General features: G+C 41.9%; 1 protein-coding gene across 3 annotated transcripts in view; it reads right to left on the bottom strand.

Moving 5' to 3' along the window:
- PARP8 (poly(ADP-ribose) polymerase family member 8) overlaps nucleotides 1-27191 on the bottom strand; it is a 168629-nt gene that overhangs the window by 69047 nt on the left and 72391 nt on the right. For 2 of the 3 annotated variants that reach the window (XM_066240639.1, XM_066240649.1), the window contains exons 4-6: nucleotides 9237-9274; nucleotides 2667-2756; nucleotides 2041-2111 (exon numbers count right to left, since the gene is read on the bottom strand). In XM_066240639.1, the coding sequence (XP_066096736.1) occupies nucleotides 2041-2111; nucleotides 2667-2756; nucleotides 9237-9274 (199 nt within the window). The remainder of the gene's footprint in view (nucleotides 1-2040; nucleotides 2112-2666; nucleotides 2757-9236; nucleotides 9275-27191) is intronic. The other variant, XM_066240633.1, reaches the window with a different exon arrangement.

The following is a 27191-nucleotide window of genomic DNA, read 5'->3' as shown; positions in this document are numbered from 1 at the left end:
ATTACCTACAACTCTGAATTTTCTTTTCTGATAAAACACCTGGCGACAAGCTCATACTGATCCAATTTTCTCAATTTTATTTTTCCATGACAGTTTACATTCAGTATTATTCTGTATTGCTTTCAGGTGTACTGATTCAATTTATTAAAAAGCTCCTTGCTTTACTGAGCTCAGATGGCTCTCCCCTCCACTGCCAACTCTACACAATGAGATGAAAGAGAGGACACTATGGATGCAACGATATAAAATCAAAGTATGAAACCAAATAGTAGTCACAGAATAAAAAACTTTAAGACAGAAACTGCTTTTCTTTTCATTTCATTTCAGACTCAGAAGTATATTTAGCCTGACCAGGCTGTGGCGCAGTAGATAGAGTGTTGGACTGGAATGCCAATGACCCAGGTTCGAGACCCCGCGGTCGCCAGCTTGAGCACAGGCTCATCTGGTTTGAGCAAAGCTCACCAGCTTGGACCCAAGGTCGCTGGCTTGAGCAAGGTGTTACTTGGTCTGCTGAAGGCCTGCAGTCAAGGCACATATGAGAAAGCAATCAATGAACAACTAAAGTTTTGCAATGCGCAATGAAAAACTAATGATTGATGCTTCTCATCTCTCCGTTCCTGTTTGTCCCTGTCTATCCCTCTCTCTGACTCTCTCTCTGTCTCTGTAAAAAAAAAAAAAAAAAAAAAAAGTATATTTAATGGCATACACTTGAACTTGAGATTTGAGTTTCTGATGAACTGAACCACATCTCTGTCTAAAGTACAGACAATGAAAATTCACCTGAATTAACTGATGGTTACTATTATGTAGTTATTATCCCTAATTCTGGCATGGTTAAAATAATGAGAGAGGTAGCTTCCTTTAAGCCACAAGAATCTAGCCTGACCAGGTGGTGGCACAGTGGATAGAGCGTCAGACTGGGATGCAGAAGACCCAGGTTCGAAACCCTGAGGCCACCAGCTTGAGCGAGAGCTCAACAGCTTGAGCTTGGGGTCACTGGCTTGAGTGTGAAATCATAGACATGACCCCATGGTCGCTGGCTTGAGCCCAAAGGTTGCTGGCTTGAAGCGCAAGGTCCCTGGCTTGAGCCCAAGGTCACTGGCTTGAGCAAGGATTCACTCACTCTGCTGTAACTCCCCAGTCAAGGCCAATATGAGAAAGCAATGAACAACTAAGGTGCCACAACAAAATATTGATGCTTCTTATCTTTCTCCCTTCCAGTTTGTCTCTATCTGTCCCTCTCTCTGTCTCTGTCACACACACACACACACACACACACACACACACACACACGACACAAGAATCTATTAATCCAATGTCTTATAATCCTCCCTACATTTCTAGACTAAATTTCAAATTCTTAAAAAAATCCAGGAAAGGGAATTTGGGTTTTATGAAATGTTAACAGTTTTCAATGTTAGCAAAAGTATTGCTAAATCAATGGTCCTCAGTGTGGATAAGAAGTATGGGATGAGCTTCACAACATCACGAGGGTTGTATTGCGGGCATAGTTTTAAAATTGCTTGCTCCACTGCACTCCTTTTGTGTAACGTCCCAGTATTTATTTATAGCTTCAAGTAAATTCTTCAAAGGTGAGGAAAAAACGATGAGTTCGTTGTTTTAACACTGGACAGTAGGAAGAAGACTATACCCACGCATGGTCTGTGCTACTTTCGCTAAAGAGATCATCTTTTACGGGGAATATTTTGAGGATCTCATCAAAACTCTGGATAGCCACACAGAGTTATTACATAACTCTACGTTACACAAGTGCTCCTCAGGCAACTACATTATTGATAAAAATAGAGAAAATATTTTGTATGCACTTTATTTAGACTTAAATGAGACGTTCTACTACTTTGACAAGAGCTTCCTTCTCGAAGTTAATCTCCTTCCCGCACGCTAAGTTCCCAAGACACAAGGTTAGGGCCTCATTCACTCTAGGCGGTTTTAACCTACATAACAAGGAGGTCCCGGCAAACACCCAATTTAAAACATCTCCGCAGCGCTTTAAAAAAACAGGAAATACAATTCACATACCTCCCCATTTTCCTTCTGCAACTTGGATTTTATGGCTAAGCAACAGTTAATGTCATTCGTTTTTCTTAACTCTGAAAGTTATAAATCAGAAACTCATTTTAGTTTTCAATATGCTATTAACAAACATTCACAAGTTTCAGTATAAAAATATCCCCCCCCCAGTGATTCTCTCCTCTGCAAGGAAACTAAGGTATATTCTGCAATGACATTATGTTGCGGAGTGTCATGATATACAAGCTATTCTGAGGTTTTACTGCTCATGAAAATATGGTCTAATTGAAAGCCCTCGACAGGTTCCCTGAGCTCTCACTGCATGCACTTTTCACAGGATCCACGGTGCCTTGCCTACGCTTTTTAAATATTCAGTGTGTCTAGCACTATTATTACGTGTGAAAATATTCTCAAAAGAGCAAGTATCAACATGACGCACTTAAGCAAGACTTTTTAAAAGTACTATAAATGAGAGCACTTAAAAAATGTCAAAAAACTAAGTAATACACCCAGATTTCTAGAGGCTAAAGGTTAATATCTGTTATTTGGGCCGAAGGAAACCAAAACACAAAGCCAACTAACAATCAGAAAAAAAAAATGTTAACCTAGAGCAAACAATAGTGTATTCATGTTACCCGTTGCTATTCGATGAAAAATGACTGGAATTGGCTCTGTAGTAACTAACACATCTTCGTCATTTTCTGAACTTGACACGTATGTATTATCTGCAAAGAAATACCGACAATGAAAGGCACAGTCGCTCAAAGAAGTACATCCTTTATTAAAATATAAAATTATAGCCACATCACTTCCAACACTCATGAAGCACACACTACTGCTCTAACAACTGTCAGGAAAAAAATGAAGTTGCAAACTTATGCGTGAATTAATGGTTAACGGACCCTTTAAAGATGTTTGCATCTCCTGGAGAAATACAGACTTTGGGATGGACACTATCCAAATGCATCTAAAAGATCTCGTATGTGGCAACGAATGATCTGGATGCAACTGGTTGACCCAACTCACTGAACAGGGTCCTTTCCCACAGCAATCTCTACGACAGGAAGCAGGCTTGTTGTCAACACCAAGTGCACAAACACGTCTCCTCATCAAGTGGTTAAGAAATTGGAGTTAAAGCTTTTGTTGTAAGTCGTATCTCCCACAGAACTCTAATATATGTTTCCATTTTACAATTTTTATTTTTCAATTACAGTTTGCTTTCAATATTATTTTGCATTGGTTTCAGGAATATAGCATAGTGGTTGGACAATCATACACTTGATATAATATGTGTATTTAAATTGAGACAAAGTCTCACCATTATTCTTCCTCCATGACTTAACTTTATCTAAATAATGCTATACAAGTTCAAGGCACAGGACATTGAATTAGATTCTTCGTTTCATGTGCTTTTTTCTTTATCGCTTTCTCTGGAAAAAAATGATTTTATAAATTTGGGGCTTTTCCCCAATAAATACTGATCTTCAAGGATCTGACAACATAACAGAATACGAAGCTGTTTATTCTATTTTGCTCACTGATGGCCAGTTTATTTAACAAACACTTCCCCAAGTCATCAATAGTGGTCCCATAATACCCTCAATGACGTATAAATATGTATAACATCTGACTATAAAAATAAAACCATAAAACATCCCCCAACACATAAAAGCCTGTACTAATTTCTGCTGGGAAAAGGGAGTATTCCAATGGCTGTCTAAATACACAATTGAAGATCTTGAGCCAAGTTTTCATCATATTGTGTCAGCATAGGGAGAACATACTTTTTAATTGATAGATGTCTCAGTCATCACTCTATCTCCACAGAAACATCTGCACTGTTCTCAGCCCCCGAGCAGTGAGTCAAGACAGGGATGTGTATTCACGGCGCAGCCCAACAAATCTCAAAAAACGATTGTTCAGGGAGGTGAGGAGACAGGCTCTGGATTGGATCTGAAACCAGGCAGGTTTGCCTCATTACTCTGATTTGTCTTAATTACGAATGTTGCCTTATTTCATTTCCAAGTAACAAGAAGGGTGCAAGATGTTTGTGTTCCTCAGGTGGGAGCAGAGAGTAAGAAACAGACTTGATACAAATTGATTTTAATTGTCTCATCATTTGTCCAGATGGCTTATCAGGAGTCTCTCCGGCCAGGAATCTTCTCCTTCCAGGTAAGGGCTCAAGAAACCCTCCCTGAAAGCCAGTTTTTAAATTTCTTAAACCCTCACACAAAGTCTTACTGATCCAAGGTTGTCTGCTTCCAAATCGACTTAATTAGTTAGGTTTTCTCCAGTGCACGATGGATTCCCTAAAGCAAACTGATGGAGAGAAAGAGAATGGAAAGAAAGCATCAAGGCAACAGAAGGAATAGCTGCCCAGCACCTGGAAGGGGTGACAGGAAAATCCATGAAGTGGACACAGCAACGTGGAGCATCTCAGTGAAATGGAGTGAGGATTTGACTGAAGCACCAAGAGGAAAGGAAATTGGGGCTTTCTGTCTAAGAATGTGGGGACTTTAAGGCGGAAATGGCTTCCGTCAGGTGTTGTCGCTGGAAAGCAGCGAGATTTGATTCCAGGGACTCTAGTTTGGTGAATACATATGACATTACTCTGGAAGACAGGATTATGTATCCAAACCTAGCCTTTTCTAAGCGATTTCCTACCAGTTTGTATTCTGGTTGGTATTTAGGCATGAGAACCCTTTTGAATGTCTGCATTGGGCTGCATTTACTGAAATCACAATGTTTTCAGGCTTCTTAGCAATATCCATCAAATCACCTTTACGATATGATAAGCCAGATTGCAGAGGGAGACCCAAGTCAAAAACAGAAATGTAGAAGAGTGGACAAAGCACATCAAATGGAGACCCTGCCACCAACGAGCTGTTCGTCCTTTCTGCCTGAACTACCTTCAGCTTGAGCTAAAATGATGGGTCTGCCGATGACCTCTGAGGACCGTCCCAGCTGTAGAGATGGATGTTATGCTTTCTGTCATTGTTTTAATGATTTCTAAAATCTACCTTCTACTACTTTGATGTCTGTAATAATTTCATCATCTTTTTTTAGACATGGAAAAGCAAGACATAAAAAAGGGTAAGGAATGCGTGTAAGGTACCAGGAATGAGCCACTAATGGAACAGAATGTTTTCCAACTCAAATTCCTTCTCGTTCGGAAATCTCCGCCTTGACTCTGGAGATTCGAATTGTTGCCCTTAGAACTTCTACTACATTCTTTATTGTTTATGTGTTGCTGAGGGCCTGGAGATCTTTATTAAAGGCCGTTAAAGCATATGAATAGTTTCTCTTCCCTTCCTACCACACCATGCAACCATGTGTAGGATAGATTTGGATTACTGGGGAGCTATGAGAAAGCATCTCTTATACTATTGCTTTAATTCTATTTCAAATGCAACATAATTTAAGCCAAGCCATCCCATTATTCATCCCTATGTAACTTAAGAAAAAGAATTATAAACAATAATTATACACTTCTCCTTCCAGGGCTCTGATTAGAACAACACTGTTGTTCTAATGCAGTATGAATATTTTCCCTGGATGGTATACATAATGTTCAAGCCCCAAGCTAATCAATTATGACACCTCTTTTAAAGTGGAGAAAGCCAAGACTCAGGGAAATGAACTTGCTCAAATTATTTAAATAACTCAATTGTTGAGTAATACTGCGATAAGTGGTGAAACTGACTGAATCCCAAAATCAATGCTTCGATATGTCTTTAATATGAAAAAAAGTATCACTCAACAATTGCAATGTCTTGTAGAACATATAAAAGGGATGAAGGGATTCCCCACCCACCAGTAAGTAAGCCTCCTACTGAGAGGTGGGGCTGATCAGAAAAACCTCACTGTTCTGCAACAGGAAAGCCAAGTACCTATGACATATTCTGACCTTTAAAAAATAAAATACTGTCTATAGTATAAACTCCACACAGGAGGAAAAGTAAGCCAGAGGCTGCTCTATTTCTTCATTTTATTTTTAAAAACTGGCATATTGTTTAGTATTTCATTCATATACATGTTGTTATATATACCTAAAACTCAATAAAGACCCCCAAAATTTTCATTTTCACAAAAGCAATCTATGAAAGGAGTCTCAATATATAACAGAGGTTACTTAATAGATTAAAGTTATAAAATAACAAGGTGTTTCTGAAAAAAATACACCAGGTAGTATAATCTTAAATTTGGAAGATTCCACTGATGCATTTCTATAGGGCAAAAAAAATTCCAGATTTTCAAATTTAGATGATGAGCTAATCATGGAACCATATAATCTAGAAAAAGTAGTACAGGGACAGCCTTAGGAAAATTAGCAGGAGGAACTATATCAAAGGGGAAAAAAACAAGAACGAATATAAAACAACAGAAAGGATAAATACAGGCAGAGATGCAGGAGACTTTTAGATTTATAGACCGAATACTAAAAAGACTTCTTGCTATAAAAATCTGGACAGTTCACCAACAAAGGAGGCTTTCAAGAAAGAGAAAAACAGAGCAGATCAGTAATCATGGCAGAAAAATAAGGCACTGCCCTACAACCATCCTTAAAAAGATCCCAGGCTCAGAAGGATTTGCTTGCAAGTTCTAGCAAATGCCAAAAAAATATATTTAATTCCTTACAATTCAAAGTCTTTAATGACAAAGTATGGGGGAAAACACACAAAATTCTTATAGGTCCACATTAAGATATATCTGCTAATATACATAACTGATCATCTTGTTCAACGTAGAAAACATAAATGATATCTTGATAGAGGCCAAAAAGAATTTGATAAGAGATTCAATGCTCATTCTTTTAAAAAGCTTGGTAAATGGGCAGAGGAATAATACTCTTTTCTGGGAGAAAGCAATTGCAAACATACTCACTAATTTTTAAAAAGGTGTAAAGCTGCCAACATTCACATCTTTTCATTAAAAATTATTTTGAGGCTCTAGTCATTGCAGAAGAAAGAAAGAAAGAAAAAACACACTGGTCTAAATACTGGAAAGGAAGAGCAAATACAATTTTTAAATAATATTGTCTCTCTGAGAAATCAAGCATATTAACTGCACTCAGTACAAATAAATGTAGATTAAAATTTTATCATTGGAAAAATATTATCATACTGATATTCACTTTACAGAAAGCGCCCCAGAAACACTAAACTAAGTCTCCAGAAGAGATGGGAATCAGAACTGAATTACAGACTTGGTTTTAATTCCAACCAATGTTGGAATTAAAGACGTTCCAAACAACGTCTTTGGAAATCCCACTGAACTTCACTCAGCACATTTCTTCAAGTAGAAAATGTCATGATAACCCCTGTTCTGTCTCTACAAGGACTGACATTTAGAATCAATTCAATTACGTATATGAAAATACTTGACACAGAATGTTCTAGCTGGGCCAACCGATTCATGATTCTCCCCTGAATGCACCAATCTTGGGCTTTTGCGATGTACCTTTTTAGAAGAGAAATTATATTGGAAATTCATTCCAAACTGCTCCAAGAAAGGAATTCGATTTTTCAAAAGCTCAAATTAAAACCAATGCTTTATTTTTAAATTTCAATTTTTCTATCAAATATTTCCAAGTGGGGCTCCCATATGGCGAGGAAAAGAGTAACAATACCCCTGGACCACAAGAGGGAGCTACATATTCGGTTCACTTGATTTATTGAAGGTATCTTTTACCCTACTTTCTCTGCTACAGAATAATTCAGTCTTCAGGCTGGGATTTGATTTGTAACATTATTTCTATCTCTTTGAATTAAAGTCCTGCGCGGCTCATGGCTGACATCTCTAGGTGCTGCCTCAGTTGAGAAGCTCAAGAATGATAATATTTACAACAAATACTGGGCTATTGTTTTCCTAACGTATTTAGCATTCAGCATCTAAAGCATATTATATCATAATAAATGAGGGCTGACTGCAAAACGGTCTACAAAACTATTTTTCTTTTTAAATATATCTTTTCTTAGTTCTTCCAATAAAGTTTGCCCAGATTATATTTTATACTCCTGTTATAAAAAAAATAAACACATCTGTTTGTTTGTTTTAATTAAGGGAGAGGCGGGAGGCAGAGACAGATTCCCGCATGCATCCCAACCAGGATTCACCTGGCAAGCCCCCTACCAGGTGATGCTCTGCTCATTTAGGCTGTTGCTCCAACGCCTGGCAACTGAGCTATTTTAGCGCCTCGGGAGAGGCCATGGAGCCATCCTCAGCACCTGAGTGTGGCCAACTTTGCTAAAACCATTCAAGCCATGGCTGTGGGAGGGCAAAATAGAGAGAGGAAGGGGAGAGGGGTACAGAAGCAGATGGTCACTTCTCCTGTGTGCCTTGACCAGGAATTGATCCTGGGACTTCCACACGCCTGGTCGATCAATACTCTACCACTGAGCCAACCGGCCAGGGCCCAACATTATCTTTGATATTAAGTAGCTTGCCTTGTATAATTGCACAATAGATAAAATACTATGCTTAAAATCTATGGAAAGAGAGAAAAAACTCATGGACCAGAGTGTGGTGACTGCCAGGGGGAGGGGACAATTGGGGGAGTGGACGGCAGGGGCAGGTGGAGGAAGATATGGGGGGAATAAACGGTCAAGGAAAGGGGACTGGAGTTGGGGAGGTGAACACACAATGCAACATACAGATGGTGTGTTCTGGAACTGTGCACCTGAAACCTGTATCATTTTGTTAACCAGTGTCATCCCAATAAATTGATCAAAAAGATCCCAGTTCTTACTCTTACTAGCAGCAGCATCGTTCATCTGTAAAATGGGGAAATTATGGAAACAATCTCACAGGATTGTTAGGAGAATTGTTTACACATATGAAGAAAGGTTTATTATTTTTGGCTACCACTATGATTTTAGCTGTTATATTTTTACCTATTACTTTTACATTATAAAAAGCCAAATAACGTTCCAGTACCAATGGCTAAATCAGGTTAAAGAATCTTTATTTGGGGTAAATACTGAGGATGAAGCTATCCTAGGGGCCCAAGTAAACTATTATACTTTTCATAGGAAGAAATACACCTCCCAGACAACTAGTAGAATTCTTCTGTGTCTGTAAGCCGTCCCCTGCCAACGCTACCCCCTTAATATGTTTATATACACTTTACATCTCCAGAAGAAAATAAATATTCAAAAGAAATCATGATATAAATATTTGTAATAAGAATAATAAGAAAAACATACCTGGGTAATCTTCAGATACATGTACTGAGTAGGATACACTGTTAAAACAGGAAGAGAGAGAGAAAAAGGCTCACATCAGTGCTATGGAAGAAACGCTTTTACAAAATAAAAACCAACCACACATCACTCATTCACGTTTATATAAGGATAGAACAAAACATTTCAGACATCCGAAAAATCTTTGATAGCTAACACTGGAAATGTACAGATTTTTAAGATATGAGAGAGAAAACATACAGATCTTGAAGGTATATTTTCCATGAGTGTAAACAGTCTCTGAAATATCTTCCTCCCATGAGTGGCATTTTTTTTGTATGGATCTATCTCAGCAATATCTAATATTCCCTGACAGTCGTTTGTGTCCTCAGCACAGATGTTATCAAATCATCTTTTCTATCAAAAATAGAGTATTCCTCCTGCTTAGTATGACAGTCAGGAACTGAAATGTTTGCTTTTAATATTCTTCCCCACAATACACTGTGCTTTTGAAACGTGTCCTTATCTTGAAAGAATGAACAAAAGGATGACAGTGTAGTTACTCCCCAGCCAATCCCTGCTCATCACTATGCATAATAAACTACCTCCTGGTCTTGGGGTGGAGACTGAGTTGTTTCAAAATTTAAAAGATATTTTTTTAATTTATTGATTTTGGAGAGGAAGTGAGAGAGACAAACACACATACACACACAATGATGTGTTCCACTCATCCATGCACTCACTGGTTGAATATTGTATGTGCCCTGACCAGGGATCAATTCTACAATCTTGGAGTTTAGAGACAATGCTCTAACCAACTGAGCTACCCAGCCTGGGCTCAAAATAATTTTTGAATGCCATTTGAACATTCTCACAGCTCCTGTCTCATACGACGACACATTTTCTATCTCTATCAACCAGATTCCAAGTTTCTTTCGGTTAGGTCCAGTCTACTTATATTTTCAACATAGTCACCCATTTGAGTGCACAACCCCCAGCACACATTCAAAGTTAACTTTCTGAATGGGTGAGCGGAGCTGTTACCTGCCACAGAGAAGTCTGAATTTAGTTCAAGTTCAGTCTAATTAACTGCCTGTTAAGATAAAGAAAAATCAATCCTCTCTGAAGGACTATGCAGAATGCAGTGTCTCTGCACAGTACAAAGTTAATCCAATGCAGTCCACATTACTTAACATAAAAACAAGCAGGGAAATCTAACCCATGGGCAAAAGAAAATCAGACCCACATGTTGGAATTAGCCTATGATGATGGTAAAGCAGTTATTGTAAGCATGCTTAAGGTCCTAAAGGAAAATGCAACCCAAAGAAAAAACAAACAGAAACAGATTACCAGGGCATTGTGGAACACCAGCAGAAAAGCAAACATTTTGTATAATTATTGAGTTTTAGAAGGTGAAGGGAGAGAGAGAGAGAGACTAATGCAGGGACAAGAAGAGCTAAGAATCTCCCAATCAGGGTGGAAGGTGTAGACTGAAGAAGCTCTGAAAACCCTGAGGAGTAAGGCAAGGAGAACAACACCCAGGGACACGGTCAAACTGCTGAAAACCAGAGAGAAAAAAAAAATTGTAAGAGAAAAAGAAAAAGACCAGATGTATCACATACAGGGAAATGATAGCAATGAAGAGTTTCCTAAGACACTACAGAGGACGGAGGACAGTAAAGAGCTTGGGGCGGGGGAAACACGTGTGAACCCAGAATTCTGTACCAGAACACGTACCTGAAGGCAAAGGAAGAGGCTTTCAGACAGAGGAGAAAACCGTGCCAGTCTGTCCCAGCAGATCTAACACAGGAGATCCCAGACAAAGTTTTTTAGGCTGGATATTGGAAAGTCAACACCCAGAAGAAATGGAAAGCACCAGAAATTATATAGAGAAAAGACTATTTTTCTCATAATGTCTTTATAATATATAGGACAGTTGAAGAATTCTAACACTTCATTGCGGGATTTAAACATATGTAAATATAACACATACGACAATTAGAGCATAATGTCAGGGAGGGGTTAAAGGTCATATATCCTTAGTTTCAAGGTGTTTACCTCATTTGTGAAATGGTACAATATTCACCCTAAATGATAACTCTAAGAAAACTTGAGGATAATTATTGTAATTCCCTAGAGTAAGCACAAACAAAAGCCTTAAAAAAAAAAGAAACACCAGATAAATTATACTGGAATTCTAAAATTGTTTCTGAAACATTTAGTCCAAAAAAAGAGAGGAACAGAAGAACAACAAGAACAACAAAAAAAACATAAGGGAGAAACAGAAAACACATTGTAAATGATGCCTGAATCCAACCATACCAAATATGGCATTAAATGCTAACGGACTAAACAGCCTGAAGAAAAGACAAAGAACCAGAATGAATAAAAAAGCAAGATCCAAACCCCCGCTGTTTTTAAGAAAGCCACATTAACTGTAAAGGCAAATATACACAGAAAGCAAAGAATGGATAGGCTATATATCCAGCAAACAGCAAGCGTAAGACTGCGTGCTTAAATTTATAACGAAGACTGCAAGACAAAGGTACAAAGAAGTCATAAGGATGAAAGGGTCAATCAATTCATCAGAACGAAGGCGCAAAATCCTAACTGTGGATGCACCTGAAACAACTTTAAAATGCATGAGGCGAAACCAACAAAATTAAAGGAGAAACAGACAATGCCTCATAGTTTGAGTAATTTACAGACCCAGAGCAACAAAATAAACAGTAAAATTAAATTTAAAAATAAAAGACACAGGCCCTGGCCAGTTGGCTCAGTGGTAGAGTGTCGGCCTGGCGTGCGGAAGTCCCGGGTTCAATTCCCGGCCAGGGCACACAGGAGAAGCGCCCATCTGCTTCTCCACCCTTCCCCCTCTCCTTCCTCTCTGTCTCTTTCTTCCCCTCCCGCAGCCGAGGCTCCATTGGAGCAAAGATGGCCCGGGCGCTGGGAATGGCTCCTTAGCCTCTGCCCCAGGCGCTAGAGTGGCTCTGGTCGCGACAGAGTGACGCCCCGGAGGGGCAGAGCGTCGCCCCCTGGTGGGCAGAGCGTAGCCACCTAGTGGGCGTGCCGGGTGGATCCCAGTTGGGTGCATGCGGGAGTCTGACTGTCTCTCCCCATTTCCAGCTTCAGAAAAATACAAAATAATAATAATAATAATAATAATAAAATAAATAAAAGACACAGAAGACATGAAATGTATTTTCATAGAAAACAACAATGGGAGAGTATTTTTTCCTTCTCAGGTGCACAGGGAGGGGGTGTTCACCAAGAAAGGCCGTCCCCTGGGCTACAACTCTCATCGTGGTCAATGTGAATGGGGGCACAGTCACCATGGTTCAGACCCTGGGTTCCTAGCTCAGCCGGCCCTTATGACACTAAGCCGTATGTCCTCAACATGTCACTGCCTTTTAGAATTTGTGCTTGGACTTGGCTCGGTGATTGCGGGCACGGGCTATGCAACCTTCCCGTACAATCCCACCAGTCAATGCTCTGACAGGCTGCTCAGTCCCCGGAAAGAGACTAGACAGAGACAAGAAAGACTGAATGAGGATGTGAGCAGAAAGGAGAGGTGAGGAATACTGAGACCAGGTATGGATCTACTTAGAGCTTTCACAAAGCTGATGCCAATTGTCCGATTAATTCAAGAAGCATTTCTTGGTAACCTGGTGTAAGTCGAACATTGTGTTAATGCCAAATAAGATTCAGGTAGAGAAAAAAAAAAAGAGGAAATGATTTTGAATGATGGACGCAGAGCAAACAAAGACTATGCAACATAATGAATATGAAAGACAAACGACAGCCCCTTTTTATTCTTTTTTTTTTTACTTTTTATGGTAAAATAGGTTCGTATGAAGTTGCAGAGAATACAGGGAGGTCTCAGTACCTTTCGGCCAGTCCCCACACTGGATTACCTCTACAGTACAGTATCACAGCAGGAAATCAACAGAAGCGTGAAGTTCAGTTGTAGTGCCAGGTCAGTTTATCACATTTGCATCCTGTCTCCACTACCACAAAACAAGACGCAGACGCAGACCACGTGATCAAAGATTCCCTGTGCTCCCCCCTCCCCTACCCCAGCCTCCCTTCACCAGGGTGCCCCTCACCCCAGGCTGCCGTCGACCAACTCTCCACCTCCACAATGTTACGAGCTCAAGAACATAATATAAACGGAATCATGGAGTTTGAAGCATAGTATTTTAAAGCAGATTTTTTTTTTAAATAACTGAGACTGGCAATATTTAGGATACACTCCAGAAGAGGGAGATCAAATTAAGAGGCTACTGTGGTTGTAAAACATGAGTAGTATTTGTGGGGAGGTGTTAACAGGAAGAAGGCAGAAACAAATGGCTGACAGTGCCCCCCCCCCCCCCCGCCACCAAGAGCCCAGCACGGGGAATCATGACCCCAAACGCAACGCCAACAACCATGTCAGTGGTGCCTCCAACAAGCCAGGGGAGGTACACCCTCTAGGCCCCGGGAAATGTATTGTATTTTCCCATGGTTCATTCCCATACACAGGAGATCTGGGCTATGCAGAAATGAAATGACTGATGCACAGCGGGACTAGGTGACAGGAGCTCAGACACGGTGGGATCACACTCGGTACCAAGGTGAATTACTTCCCAATAGCCCACCATCTCAACGGACCCAGACCTGCTGCGGCAGGCTCCATTTTTAAACATCCAAATCAATGTCTACTACCGTATTTCTCCATGTATAAGACACTCCCATGTATAAGATGCACCTTAATTTGGGGGGCCTGATTTTTGTAAAAAAAAAAACGGATTACATAAAGTTATTGAGCTCAAGCTTTATTCATTATAGAATTCATACAACTTCTCATCAGTGTCAAAACTCCCATCCATTAGCTTGTCCTCATCTGTGTCTGACAACAAATCACCATCTTCAACAACAAGCATAAAAATAAGCACAAAAAAGTGGGAAATGCAAGTAAAAAAATCTACAGTCACTGTATAAGACGCACCCAGTTTTTAGACCCCCAAATTTTCGGGAAAGGGTGCGTTTTATACATGGAGAAATACGGTACATCCAAAGTAACACCTTTATACATTCCCATGTCCATCTCCAATTAGGGAGCCTGCTGGGGTTAGAGTCAAATGAACAAGAGTTAAATTCGGGCTCTGAGCCCCCCCCTAGCTGGGTGGCACAAGAAAAGTAATTTCTACCTGCTCACCTCAATCCTTTTTGAGTCAGACGGGAGAACCCAGGCCTACCTTGTGAGCCCGCTGGGATGATTTAATAGCTTACCAGGTGTCAGGGCTGCAGGACAGCGCCAGCCCCAAAGAAGCTGGTGCTGAGTAATCCCCGTCGGCGTCCAGGATAAGCAGTGAGAATTGACAGAAGTGAAATTTCGCGTGAATGAGTGTTCTCGGGGGGGGGGGGGGTACTCGATTTTTGCTCAAAATTGTACATGTTACATTTACTGGAGGCAAAAAGCTAACTCCGATGATTTTATCTTATGATTGTATTATTCTGGGCCTATTAGGAGTCATTTCCCCACGCAGGGTCATACCTGATTTCTCAAGTACAGAACAGAAAGCAAGAGCCCTAGCCTGCCACCTGGCCCAGCAGCAACCGTGCCCCTGCCTTTTCTGGGTGGCGCACCAGAAGGAAAATCACCAGCCTGGAAAATCGGAACCAGCGTCTCTCTGTGGCATACAGGGCTCCCCGGGCAGCGGCCCAGTGGCAGCAGACATGGATAATTAAGCCCCAGGACCGCACAGGTAGGGCCGGACGCAGGGCAAGGGGCCAGGCCAGCGCAGAAGAGTCAGGGGTAGACGTGTCATCAGCACTGAAGCAGGAAAAGCTACTGTGCAGAAGTGACAGGAAAAGGTGACCATGAGAAGGAAGAAAAACCTAAAGCCAGCTCGAAATTCTGACTCAGGAAAAGGTATCCTCAAGCATTCTGGAGTATGCTAAATTAAAATTATATTGAGATGCTCTGTCAAGAAGGTCGGGTCCGACCATGTGTTTGGTATATATGCTATATGCACCATGGAGTACCTGGTTATAATATTTCAAATGTAAAACGAGAATCTAGAAAGTATTTCTAGAACCTCGATGACGTTTTTAAATAAAAAGGTTGCTTCCATCCCTTAGTCCTCGAATGCATCTGTCCCAACCCAAGAGGCCTCTCGGTGGCCAGCCAGGGGCCTCAGAGGACTTCCTGCAGGAGCCCTCCGGTGTTTAATATCTTGTACGTTATTTATATTATTTGTTGACTCCTATAATAAAAATCACTCACAGGGTCATTCTTCTATCTAAACTTAACCACCCACTCTATTGCAATCCTATTCCTTTCAAAGTGTCTACAAAGAACTAAGAAAAGATCGAGCTGGGCTCTCATTGCCAAGGTCACAGATCTAAGAAAAAAGTCTTTCAAGAATAGCGGGCAGCAAATGAAAGAAGGCAGGTTTCACATACTTGAGATGGGAACTCAGACGTGAGATGAAAGGTGTTATTTCTAGAAGCCCTTTCTGAAGCACTGAATTCAGTCTCTGTATTTTGTAAGTGGGCCCCCAGCTTGGTGACTTTCTGCCACCCCCGAGCTCAAATGCCTGGAGCCTGCGGCCCATGCTTTCTCAGGTAAAAACCTAGGCGTTCTGATGAGAGCAAGCAAAGCCGAATTATTTTCTTGCACACAAAAGGGAGTCCCTTTTGCCCTCCTCTCTAAAATCTAAAGCAATTCCTCTGATAAACCAAATCCTTCCATATCTCTCTGCTCCCAGCTTAGATAACTTTTAGAATTCACTTGAGAAAAAGCAGAGTGCAGAGATGAACAAAAATACTGCAGCTAATGGCTAGCGGTCCTTCACCCAGGCACAAGGACAGTGCGTACACGTCTGAATGTCTGAACTCTGTGCATTCGCTTTCAACGGGCCAATCAATGTGCTCCACCCCACTCCTGGACCCACGTGGGCTTACCAGAACTGGAATTCAGTCCTGTACTTAGAATCCCGCTGCTCACCCTTCAACACTATAGGGCGGAAGTGACTGTCCAGATATCCACCTCTAAAACCAACTCTTGCATCTCAAGCCAGAGGGTGGTGTTTGACGCGCTAGAAGCTGACACTTGCTACTTCAATGCCATTTACTTCCCCAAACCTTCACCATCCCTTCATTATCACTTTCATCTTCCAAAAACATTTCCTAGATATCTAGGTCAATCAATGCTATAGCGGCCCCCTTCTTTACTATGATTAGCTACCAATTATTTTGTCATTTATGCAGAATTAGGGATTTCCAGGGCACTCTCTCGCTCTTACTAGAAATGCTCACATTGCCCACATCCATGGGACAATGTTACATGTAGTATAGTACCATGGCCTGATCCTCCCCTAACTTTGGCTCACCAAATCCATGGCAACCTCTTGACCTTGACTTGGAGTGTGACTTGCTCTCCTTCCACAAGCTCAACTGCCACATCCCTCTGTCTAGCTATGATTTTATCACCACTTACCCCTCACCCCTTGTTCCTCCTCTCCACATCCTCCAGTCCCCACGGGTTCACTCTTTGCGTGGTCAGTGCCTCCCGGCGTCCTCTGCCTCTTTACATGACTGTGGGGCGCCGCTGCTCCCTCCACGCCCCCCACCCTGCACCCCTAGCTGGGCCACGCATTCTTCTCCTTGATCTGGGGCTCCGAGTGCCGCTGGGAAGGACCACGGAAGGAAGGGCTCTGGGGCCACTCCCCACATGTGCTCTCAACACCAGCCATTCACGACTTTGCTCAGTGACCCACCCATGTGCACTCCTTGGCTTTTTCTTCTCAGGTGTGTTTTCCAGTCCTCGCGACTTTCCCGCAACCTGTAACAACCCGCCCGTTCATCACCTGCACTGACACAGAATAGATCACCGTGTGGTTACACCCCCCCAGGCACCCTCCCGGTTCTTACTCCAACCAACCACCTGCAAGCTCATTCTCTTCCTGCACCCGGAGAGAAGGAAATGTCTGTCTCTCATGTCAGACTAATTTGTCTACTTGATTAGCAGATCCCACAAACCAACACTGCATTTGGAGCCTCGTTCTATTAATCTAACCTAACAATTCCACAATTTGAAATTCACCAAAAATGTATAACTATGGGAGTACGAAAAGATTTACCCACACAGCTCTTATGGTAGTACAATTTAAAATGAAAACGTATCCAAAAACATAAATAAAACAAAAAGGTATCCAAAAAAGCAAGACTGCCAACAATGCGATTATACAAACTGCTGCATACACACAATGTAACACGAGGCAACTGTGAAAAACTAATGGTGCGAAATAAACGTGTAATGGAAGAGATTAGTGTTTCTGATACATTAATGTGCATACAAGAATTTGGACAGCTAGAATGTATTTCCATTAAAAATGTGTAAATACACATCAACTGCTAATATACACTGATAGAACCATGCTTGAAAAGTAATGACAAATTTTAACAGTTGTTATCTCTTGGCTATTAGATAAAAGGTGTCTGCATTTCTGTGTCTCAGTATTGTTTCAATCTTACATAATAAGTGTGCATTGTGTACAAAGAATAAAAAGCTATAGCAATGTTTAACCTCTCCCTTCACCTTGTAGCCTTTTTCTAATTATCGCCTTACTTTCCCTTCTTCTTCAAGTCAGGTTTGGACGAAAAGAGCAGGCTAACCCATTCTCACTCCCACCCCACTGGAACATGACTTTATAGTCTGGCTTCCACTCCCAGGTCTCCACCAAGATTGGCCTATTTTCTCTAGTCTTCTTCTGACATGGATTCGGATCCTCGGGTGCACTTAATTAAAACGAAGACTCCGTGAAACCCTCCCGCCTCGGTCCCTGAACGCCACCCCCTCTCCCCGGGTCCCGCCCTGCTTTGAAGGTGCTCTTCTTCATCTCCCGACTTTGGATTTCCACGTGCCCTGCCGCTCCCATACTGCAGTGCTGTCCAGGCGTGCTGCCTGTTCTGTGTGTCCACGCATCCACGAGTCTCCTTCTGACCATAAGCAGGAACTCCCCTTAAATTCCCCATATCCGACCCAGGTAGGCAGCTTCTTCCTTTTCCCCATATTTTCAATCAGATATTCTACAAGCAAATGAAACCTAGCACATAGACAAACAGAATTCATAGCTTTCTTCACATTAATATTCGACCCAGCAAAATAAATACCAAGAAATCTGATGCCAAGAACAGTAGCAGTTGCTCGTAGGAGTTGGAGATCAACCTACAGGACTCAAGCCCTGGGCCACTTTCCGGGGCAGGGAAATTGTCCTTCAGTAGATGTGAAGTGGGACCTGAGAGGGGGCATTTCTAAAAAGCACCCCGAGTAATTTTGATGAAGATAAGCTAGACCTTGTTTCTAAAACATACTGATTCTGCAGAATAAACTACTCACTACTTAGCTCGTCCTCCAAGGCTCTTTGTGACCTGACCTGACTATGAAACCAGCCCAAGCCCTGACAAGTCCCTGCAGACCTAACTTCCAACCATTCCAAGTTCAATGTTCCTGAAACCTGTCAATTTTTTCTTTAACACCAAGGAAGTGGAGCCAGACGGTCTAGATTTGACATTTGTCTCTGCCATTATTAAAATAACTGTATGACAGCGGGCTAGGTAACGAACCTCTCGGCCTTGATTCACTTATCTGTAAGCACCTATCCTATAGGGCTACTGTGAGGAGTAAACAAGTTAGTATCTTTGTAAAGCTTCAGAAGAAGAAAAAACCAATAACACAAAGTATCCAATAAACATTAGCTGCCTCATTAATAATATTACCATCATTCTTTTTTTTGGGTACTTTTCTACAGTGAGAAATGGGGAGTCAGACAGACAGACTCACGTATGTGCCTGACCAGGATCTACCTGGCATGCCCACCAGGGGGCGATGCTCTGCCCATCTGAGCTGTTGCTCCATTACAACCAGAGCCATTCTAGCGCCTGAGGCAGAGGCCATGGAGCCATCATCAGTGCCCGGGCCAACTTTGCTCCAATGGAGCCTTGGCTGCGGGAGGGGAAGAGAGAGACAGAGAGAAAGGAGAAGGAGAAGGGTGGAGAAGCAGATGGGTGCTTCTCCTGTGTGCCCTGGCCAGGAATCGAACCCGGAATTTCCACATGCTGGGCCAACACCCTACCGCTGAACCAACCAGACAGGGCCTATTATTATCATTCTTATTACTCTTACACACAGACTTACTTTCCCAGATACTTTCCTGGGATACATTCCCTCTTCCCTCAGGACTCCATCTCAGGGAGAACGTCTTATGAAACTTCTCCTACAACCCAGGCAGACTTGGGCATTCCTTTCCCTATGCCACCCCCCAACCTTGATATTCATTGTCCTCTACACTGATGGTACAGACCTGACACTTTCATCCTCCAATTCCTAAGGATCTGACAGAGTAACTTATCACTCAATAAATCTTTTCTAAACAAATCAAATCTCTTTTCCAAAATTATCTAAAGATATAACATAATAGGTCTTGACAGAATACCTACTACTTGAGCAAGTGTTTCAATATTTTATAAAAATCAGCAAATGCTGGTGCCCACCAGCGCCCCCTGTAGGTACACGCCACCCTCACATGCCCTTCACGGGCTCCTGTGATGTACAGAAAGAATGGTCTCTGACTGCCCAGGTCGTATGTCTTCTCTGTGCTTTTATTTTGAAATCTCCATAATGGAGGTGATACGTGCATTATTACCAATCCTGACAGAATAAGATGAAATTCAGTAACATAATGTAAAGGAAGATCTTTGAGATACTCAAAAAAAAAAAATGGAAGCACCAGGTAGTTTCAATACAAAAGAGTAGAAATGTTAGCATTTCAAAATGATCAGTCGTTTAACAATTGCCTTCTCAGCAGAGTGCTGCTACATGTGCAAGTTTTTATTTGACCTACTTCTATCTTCAAAATATAAAATAAAGAATGTTGGCTCTCCGACACAGAAGAGGGTAGTGGTGTGGATATGCTAGATCAGAAACTTGTGGCAACCGCATATATCCTGTGCAAGGAACATGCATGCTTTCTCCAATGTCCCTAATGTTACCGGTGCACATACTTCCTCTTCCGCACTCAACAGGAAGACAGGACAACTAAGTTCTTATTCCCCAAGAGAAGATACATCTCTCCCACCAACAAAATAAATTGTTAATAGAGGACAACTTACACTACCTTTACAAAGGTAAAAGGATGAATACGCTAGCCTGATAAACATTGCTTTTCAGTAGTCCATAGGTTCCTGTTTCAAAGCTTATTTTCATAATCTCTAAAATTACACTTTCAGCAAGTGAAGTAACTGGATCGAAAGAAACGGTGTTTGTTTGATTTTTTGCGAAGTGGCCACGTCAGCAACTTCTGTGCTTAAATATGCTACTACAGGTCATATGCTTAGATTTTTAGGCAAACTCTCTTCTCATCCGGAAGGAAGTTGAAAAACCATCCAACTTTCATTAGAAACCAAATGCATGCTTTATGTGTGGTATTAACATACCATACGGTCTGGGCAAAATTTACTCTCCTCCTGCCTTAGACAAATGCAAGAGCCAACAGTATATTTAAATAAAGTTCTGCTACTTTCTCATTCTTTAATCACAACCAAAAATAAAATTTCACAAATATAGTTTCAACAAGATGTGAACAGTGGCCAGAATGTGCCAAGTCACCAACATTCAATTCAGCATATGGAAATATTATCTCTATTTCTTCCTCAAAAGTCTAGTGCTGGGACTTTTCTTCTCTGCACAGTGTGCAACTATAACAAATTCAAAACTGTTTGGGTAAAGAGTCACTAAAACGTAGATGCCCTCACTCTTCGCTGCTTTACCTTTGAGCTCAAGTTATAACTGGTGAAAACAATATTTACGGCCACTGCCAATGATTGACACAGCATACCAGGGCTGAAAAGCCAAACAGGATGGAATCATTTATAACTGAAGCAAGGTTTTGTTGGGGCAAGAAAACACATTTTAAGAAAACACAACAAATAATCAGAGATAACTGCAATAGGTACTAAGATATGACCTCAGAAACTTTTAAAAATATTTAAGGTACCTAAAAAAGCTGCTCTTCCCGAAATAATTTGTGAAATATCAACATAACTTTTTTTCTGTGACAGAGACAGAGAGAAAGACAGTTAGGGACAGAGAGACAGGAAGGGAGAGAGATGAAAAGCATCAATTCTTCATTGTGGCACCTTATTTGTTCATTGATTGCTTTCTCATATGTGCCTTGACCAGGGGGACTACAGCAGAGCCAGTGACCCCTTGCTCAAGCCAGCGACCTTGGGCTCAAGCTGGTGGGCTTTTGCTCAAACCAGATGAGCCCATGTTCAAGCTGGTGACCTCGGGGTTTTGAACCTGGGTCCTCCGCGTCCCAGTCCGACGTCTTTTTTTTTTTTAAGTTAAATTTATTGCGGTAACACTGGTTAGGAGCATTAGATACATTTTACAATACATATCCAGCATAATTCTTAATACCGTCGAAAACCCTGCTGCTGCCAACCAATCCACTTTGGTCTTTCGACACTGCCCTGCGTCCTCCCTCTGAGAACACAAAAACAGAAAGAGACCCCTCTCAGCTCTTAGCCTGCCAGGTTCCCTCTTCCTGGGACTCTCTCCCTCCCTGCCCTTTCACTCCTTTCTGCCTTCTTAACCCAACTCACAGGCCACCACCGCCAAAGAGAAAAACTTTCTGAGCACCTTCCCAAACCTGGATACACCTTACTCTCAAGCAATGACACAGGTTGCAATTATATGCTTACTGACATGACATTAGCATTTGCTCCTCCCGACTACTTCTATTATAACATTAGAGGGCACATCTGCTTCTTTCACCATAGTATCCTGGAAGCCACCATGAGACCATCACATAGTAGGACCACTGGAAGTATCTGTGGAATGAATGCTTATGAAAAACGTATAAATCTTTTTATCTTTCAACTCAGAGTAATCGTTGTCACACGATTTCTTAGCAAATATGATTTGGTTCGCTACCCAGAGAATCAAGAGCGTAGGCTTAGAACACGACACCTTTACAAGCCAGGCGAACCGGAGAAAATTAAATTGGCTACCCTCCTTCTGCGTATTTGTTCACTGAGATAACATCTACCTCCCTGTGTTGTCAAGGGGATTACAGGGAGGGTGACACGCGGGAGAAAGCAGCTGTGTAGAGACAAGAGATGATTAATTAAAATGATGTCTCAGCTCCCCCTCCCTCCCAAAATTCAAGAATGAGAAGCAGCAAAACACTTCTGTCACGGGTAGCCATAGGCCTCCTCCCTGTCCGGTCCACCTCTTTCCTTCCCTGCTGCAAACGGAAACCCTTGGGTGTGCAGGAGAATCTCCTGTGGGGAGGAGAAAAAAGCTGAGCAATTGGATAAGCCCATCTGATCAGAACAGCGATCTGTTTCCCACAGTAAGAAAGGGAAGTCAGTACCCCTACATGTGGGCCTGTTGGCTGCAGCAATGGGGGGACAGTGGTCTGTTCAGCATACAGTTTGGAACTTTTATTTAATGGTTTTGGGAAAAGACACCCCTCCTCCTGAACATGAAGGAGGTCTCACAGCCCCGTTTCTCTGGGAGCCTTCTAACACCCAGAGTAAACAGAGAAAGGTTGAACTCAGAAAAGTCCAGGGGCAGAAGCTGAGCCCTGATCAAACCAACCGTAAACCTCTATCAGTGAACTCTGCGTTGAATGAACAAATGGCTTTCCTTTCATTAGCTACACCAGCATGAACTATTTTTGTTTTTCACAACCAAAAATCACCCTATCTTGTACACAGACCTATTAAACTGCTTGACGTATTTTAATGAAAACATCTGTAAGCAACTTAAAACAACCTCGTAAGATACGTGGCCTTGATTTAATTTCATGATTTTTTTGTCCAATTACTTTAAAGTAGTGAATATACCCATGATTTACTTAGGTTTATAAGTAATAGTCATAAATTTTATAGAACTTTTGACCTAAAAACAATGATAATAAAACTGGATATAGGGAATTATATAACCAAAGACACAAATTCACAGGTCTGATTATTTCTCTGTTTGCCAATGATAAAGTTATTTTCTTTAAGAGGCAACACTTTTTTCCTTTGTGCTTACATGGCTTTTTAGTCCTTGATAGGAATGTGATTTACTGTTTTGTTTCACTGCTGTAAGTACAGAAAATTGGATTTGGGAAATTGTAGTCCTAACCACTGCTTTTCTTCCTTCTTTCTGCGCCTCTTGGGAGGCCTAACTAAATAGACAGTGGCGGTCATACTGTTAGAATGCAGAACAGCATCTCTGAGTGCTTACTAAAACCCGTTAGCCTTTCACTGTTCATTAAGCTTTTGAAAAATGATTCATTCTCCCAAGATTAACGTGAAAAGTATAATGACTTGAAAACAGTGACAACCGTACTGAAATCTGACACAGTTTGACCACCAAGTTCATCGACTCCTAGACATTCAATTAGCAAATGTGGTTCGTTCTTCAGCCAGTGGACCTGTCACTGAGAGACAGCCTCCAAGTAATAAATACGCAGCACGTGGACAGCCGCGGGAATGGCTTCCCCGAAGGACAGGCAGCCGCAGAGAAGGCGCAGTTACATAAGACCGAGTCAACTGACGACACACGGACGCGCAGCCATCTGTATAGATGTGGTTGCTGTTTTAATAATCCGTTTTCTAATGGATAAATGAGGAAGACTCTCACCTTTTTCTTTGCTTTTTCAGCTACATTTTCCACTTTGTAAACACTGCTTTTATAAACTAAAATGAACCATTTTAAAAGAACATCTACATCTCACTGATCCCTGAAGAATTCAGAAACTCCTAATGAGTGTGCTCTTACTCCTCAGGGCCATATAGTTATTTTCACAGGTTCAATAAGAATGGGCTCCGCATTGGGGAGGATAGTTCTGTTGGTTAGAGCAGTGGTCCCCAACCCCCGGGCCATGGACTGGTACCGGTCCGTGGGCCATTTGGTACCGGTCCGCAGAGAAAGAATAAATAACATGAAACGTTGTCAGAATAACAAATTTAAATACAGCCTGAATAATGAGGACATGCTCGTTCCTCCTTTAACTTAGCCCAATAAATATCGTAAGTTCAACAATTATATTTAGAAATACCACAGTTTTTATGCCGGTTGCATAATTTTATTCTGTGCATTTATCTGTCCCACCCTAAAGGCCGGTCCGTGAAAATATTTTCTGACATTAAACCAGTCCGTGGCCCAAAAAAGGTTGGGGACCACTGGGTTAGAGCATCATCCTATATGCTAATGTTGCAGGTTTAATCCCTGGTCAGGGCACATACAAGAATCAACCAAGAAAATGCATAAATAAGTGGGACAACAAATCAATATTTCTCTCTCTTCCCTGCCTCTCTCTCTCTTTCTCTCTCTAAAATCAACATAAACAAATAAATAAGACATGCTCCCCCTTTTACCAAGCTGTTAATGGTCACATCAACTGTATAACTAAAGTTATACCTAGCATATCATATTCGAAAATGATTTTCATATAATCAGAAATGACAAGCAACTATGGAGGGACAAGGGCTGACTTTACATGAGGAAACAATGCCTACAAACCTGTCCCAAGAAAGCTGGCAGGCCTGACCAGCAGGCTCCCTGAGTTATCACAGGCGAGCAAGGACACTTTCCGGAAAGACCTAGGCCAGTGATTGGCAAACTCAATAGTCACTAGAGCCAAATATCAACAGTACAATGATTGAAATTTCTTTGAGAGCCAAATTTTTTAAACTTAAACTATATAGGTAGGTACATTCCTTATCGAGGCAGCGCCCACACGTGGTATTTTGTGGAAGAGCCACACTCAAGGGGCCAAAAAGCCGCACATGGCTTGCGAGCCTCAGTTTGCTGACCCGAGATAGGTGAACGTCAGGAGCCCCAACCGGACCGAATGTCATCCAATAACACAGATACTGTAGGTGAAATCCATTGGAGACAATTTCTCGTTTTTGTTTTCCTGGCCTCACAGAAGCAAATAATAGTCACAATAAAAAGGCTTCTAAATGTTCAACCCAAGATTTCTTAGGAAAACTTCTGGGGAAGGTCATTCTCTCAGCTCTGTAGCTCATGGGTCCAGATTCGCAAACTCAGGTGGATTCGATGGACACTGAATACCCTCGTGGCGACTTTTTCTGATGGACGTGCAACCTTCCAAAATGAGTATCACAGGAGGAAGACCGCAGAACAACTGTCAGGAACCTGCAAACAGGCCAGAGATTCCGGGTCTTTCCCCCTGGAACACTGGGCACCGTGCAAGGGACCATGCCGTGACGGTTGATTCTCAAGAGGCTTTAACCGCCGCGGCCACATTCTACTCGTCAAGGATGAAAGCTAAGAATTGTAAATAACTGATCACTATGTACATGATTCCTTTCTATGGCATTATAAATGAATTTATTTTTTTTTCTGATCAAGAAGCTACATCTCAGCAAGTCAAATGCCTATACCTCCATCTCTCACTTGAACCATCTTTTGTATGCAAACACAAAGCATAGCTCCACTGGAACCCATCAGTGAAGGCCTCTTAATTTAGGATGAATTTAGGTCCTAGGCTGAATAAGTCAACCTTATAAATACAGTAGACTTTGCTTACGAAAAACGTTTGTTGGAAAGGTCGAGGTAACAAAAAGGTTCACGAAGACGGATTGTTTAATAAATAATAGTGTATTGATTACAAACAACCTGCAGTCACTAAAAGACAGACACTATGCCCTGTAATCTAATGATGAGAAGACCCTGCCTTTGTTAAAAATTTGAATTTGTATGTATTTATTCAAATATGGATTTATTGTGGTAGACAGCTCTTGAGGGGGAGGAGAAGGGTATAAAAGTATGCTTTTGGGGGGAAAGTTTCTTGGATCATTGATTATTGTTATTGTAAATGATATTTGCTGTCTTTTTCTTTTTTATTTTTCCTAGAATAAACTTCAATAATAGTAATCAAGGTCCCTAGGGGAAGATGATTAGAATTAATTTTAAAATTATATTCCAGGAGGCTCTGGCCGGTTGGCTCAGCGGTAGAGTGTCGGCATGGCGTGCGGGGGACCCAGGTTCGATTCCCGGCCAGGGCACATAGGAGAAGCGCCCATTTGCTTCTCCACCTCCCCCTTCCTCTCTGTCTCTCTCTTCCCCTCCCGCAGCCAAGGCTCCATTGGAGCAAAGATGGCCCGGGCGCTGGGGATGGCTCCTTGGCCTCTGCCCCAGGCGCTAGAGTGGCTCTGGTCACGGCAGAACGACGCCCTGGAGGGGCAGAGAGTCGCCCCTGGTGGGCGTGCCGGGTGGATCCCTGTCGGGCGCATGCGGGAGTCTGTCTTGACTGTCTCTCCACGTTTCCAGCTTCAGAAAGGAAAAAAAAATTATATTCCAGGATTCAAATAAGAGTACACTCACTAACAAAATGGGAAGAACTCAGATGACATCAGAGAAATGGCGGGGTAGGAAGCAATACCGATAAATCTCCCCCAAAATTCAACAAGATCTTCAACCAGAAACAGAAAAACCTATCTTTGGAGCATCCAGATGTCTCGCAATATACCCGAAGGTATGGTCGAGCAAAAACTTGGCTAAATATATAATCAAACCCCGAAGGAAATAGGGAGTAAGAAATGCTCCACTTTCCTCACTAACCTAAATAGGGCTGCTTTCACTGGGAACGGAGAATATAGAAACTGAGGCAGGCAAAGGGGGTGAATAGATCCAGATCATGGCACAAATGGCCGAATCAGGCTGTGGCACGGAGATCCAAGCCGAGGAAAAACTGATCCTGTGGCAACCCGGGCAATACAAGCTAACACTAGCACCAAACGCAGACAAAGAAAGACAACCGGGGCAGCCATTTTCCCTGATCTCCTGGTCCGCGCGTGCAGATAGTGGGTGAGAGATTCCTCCAAGAGCCTCGGGAGTGGGCGCTCGTGTTACTCCACAGAGGGGCAGAGTCAGGGGCCTTTGTGTGGGCCGAAAGCAGAATCTCC

Source organism: Saccopteryx bilineata, chromosome 1 (genome assembly GCF_036850765.1).
Source record: "Saccopteryx bilineata isolate mSacBil1 chromosome 1, mSacBil1_pri_phased_curated, whole genome shotgun sequence".
Taxonomy (NCBI): Eukaryota; Metazoa; Chordata; class Mammalia; order Chiroptera; family Emballonuridae; genus Saccopteryx; species Saccopteryx bilineata.
This window is presented reverse-complemented; position numbering and strand designations above follow the sequence as displayed.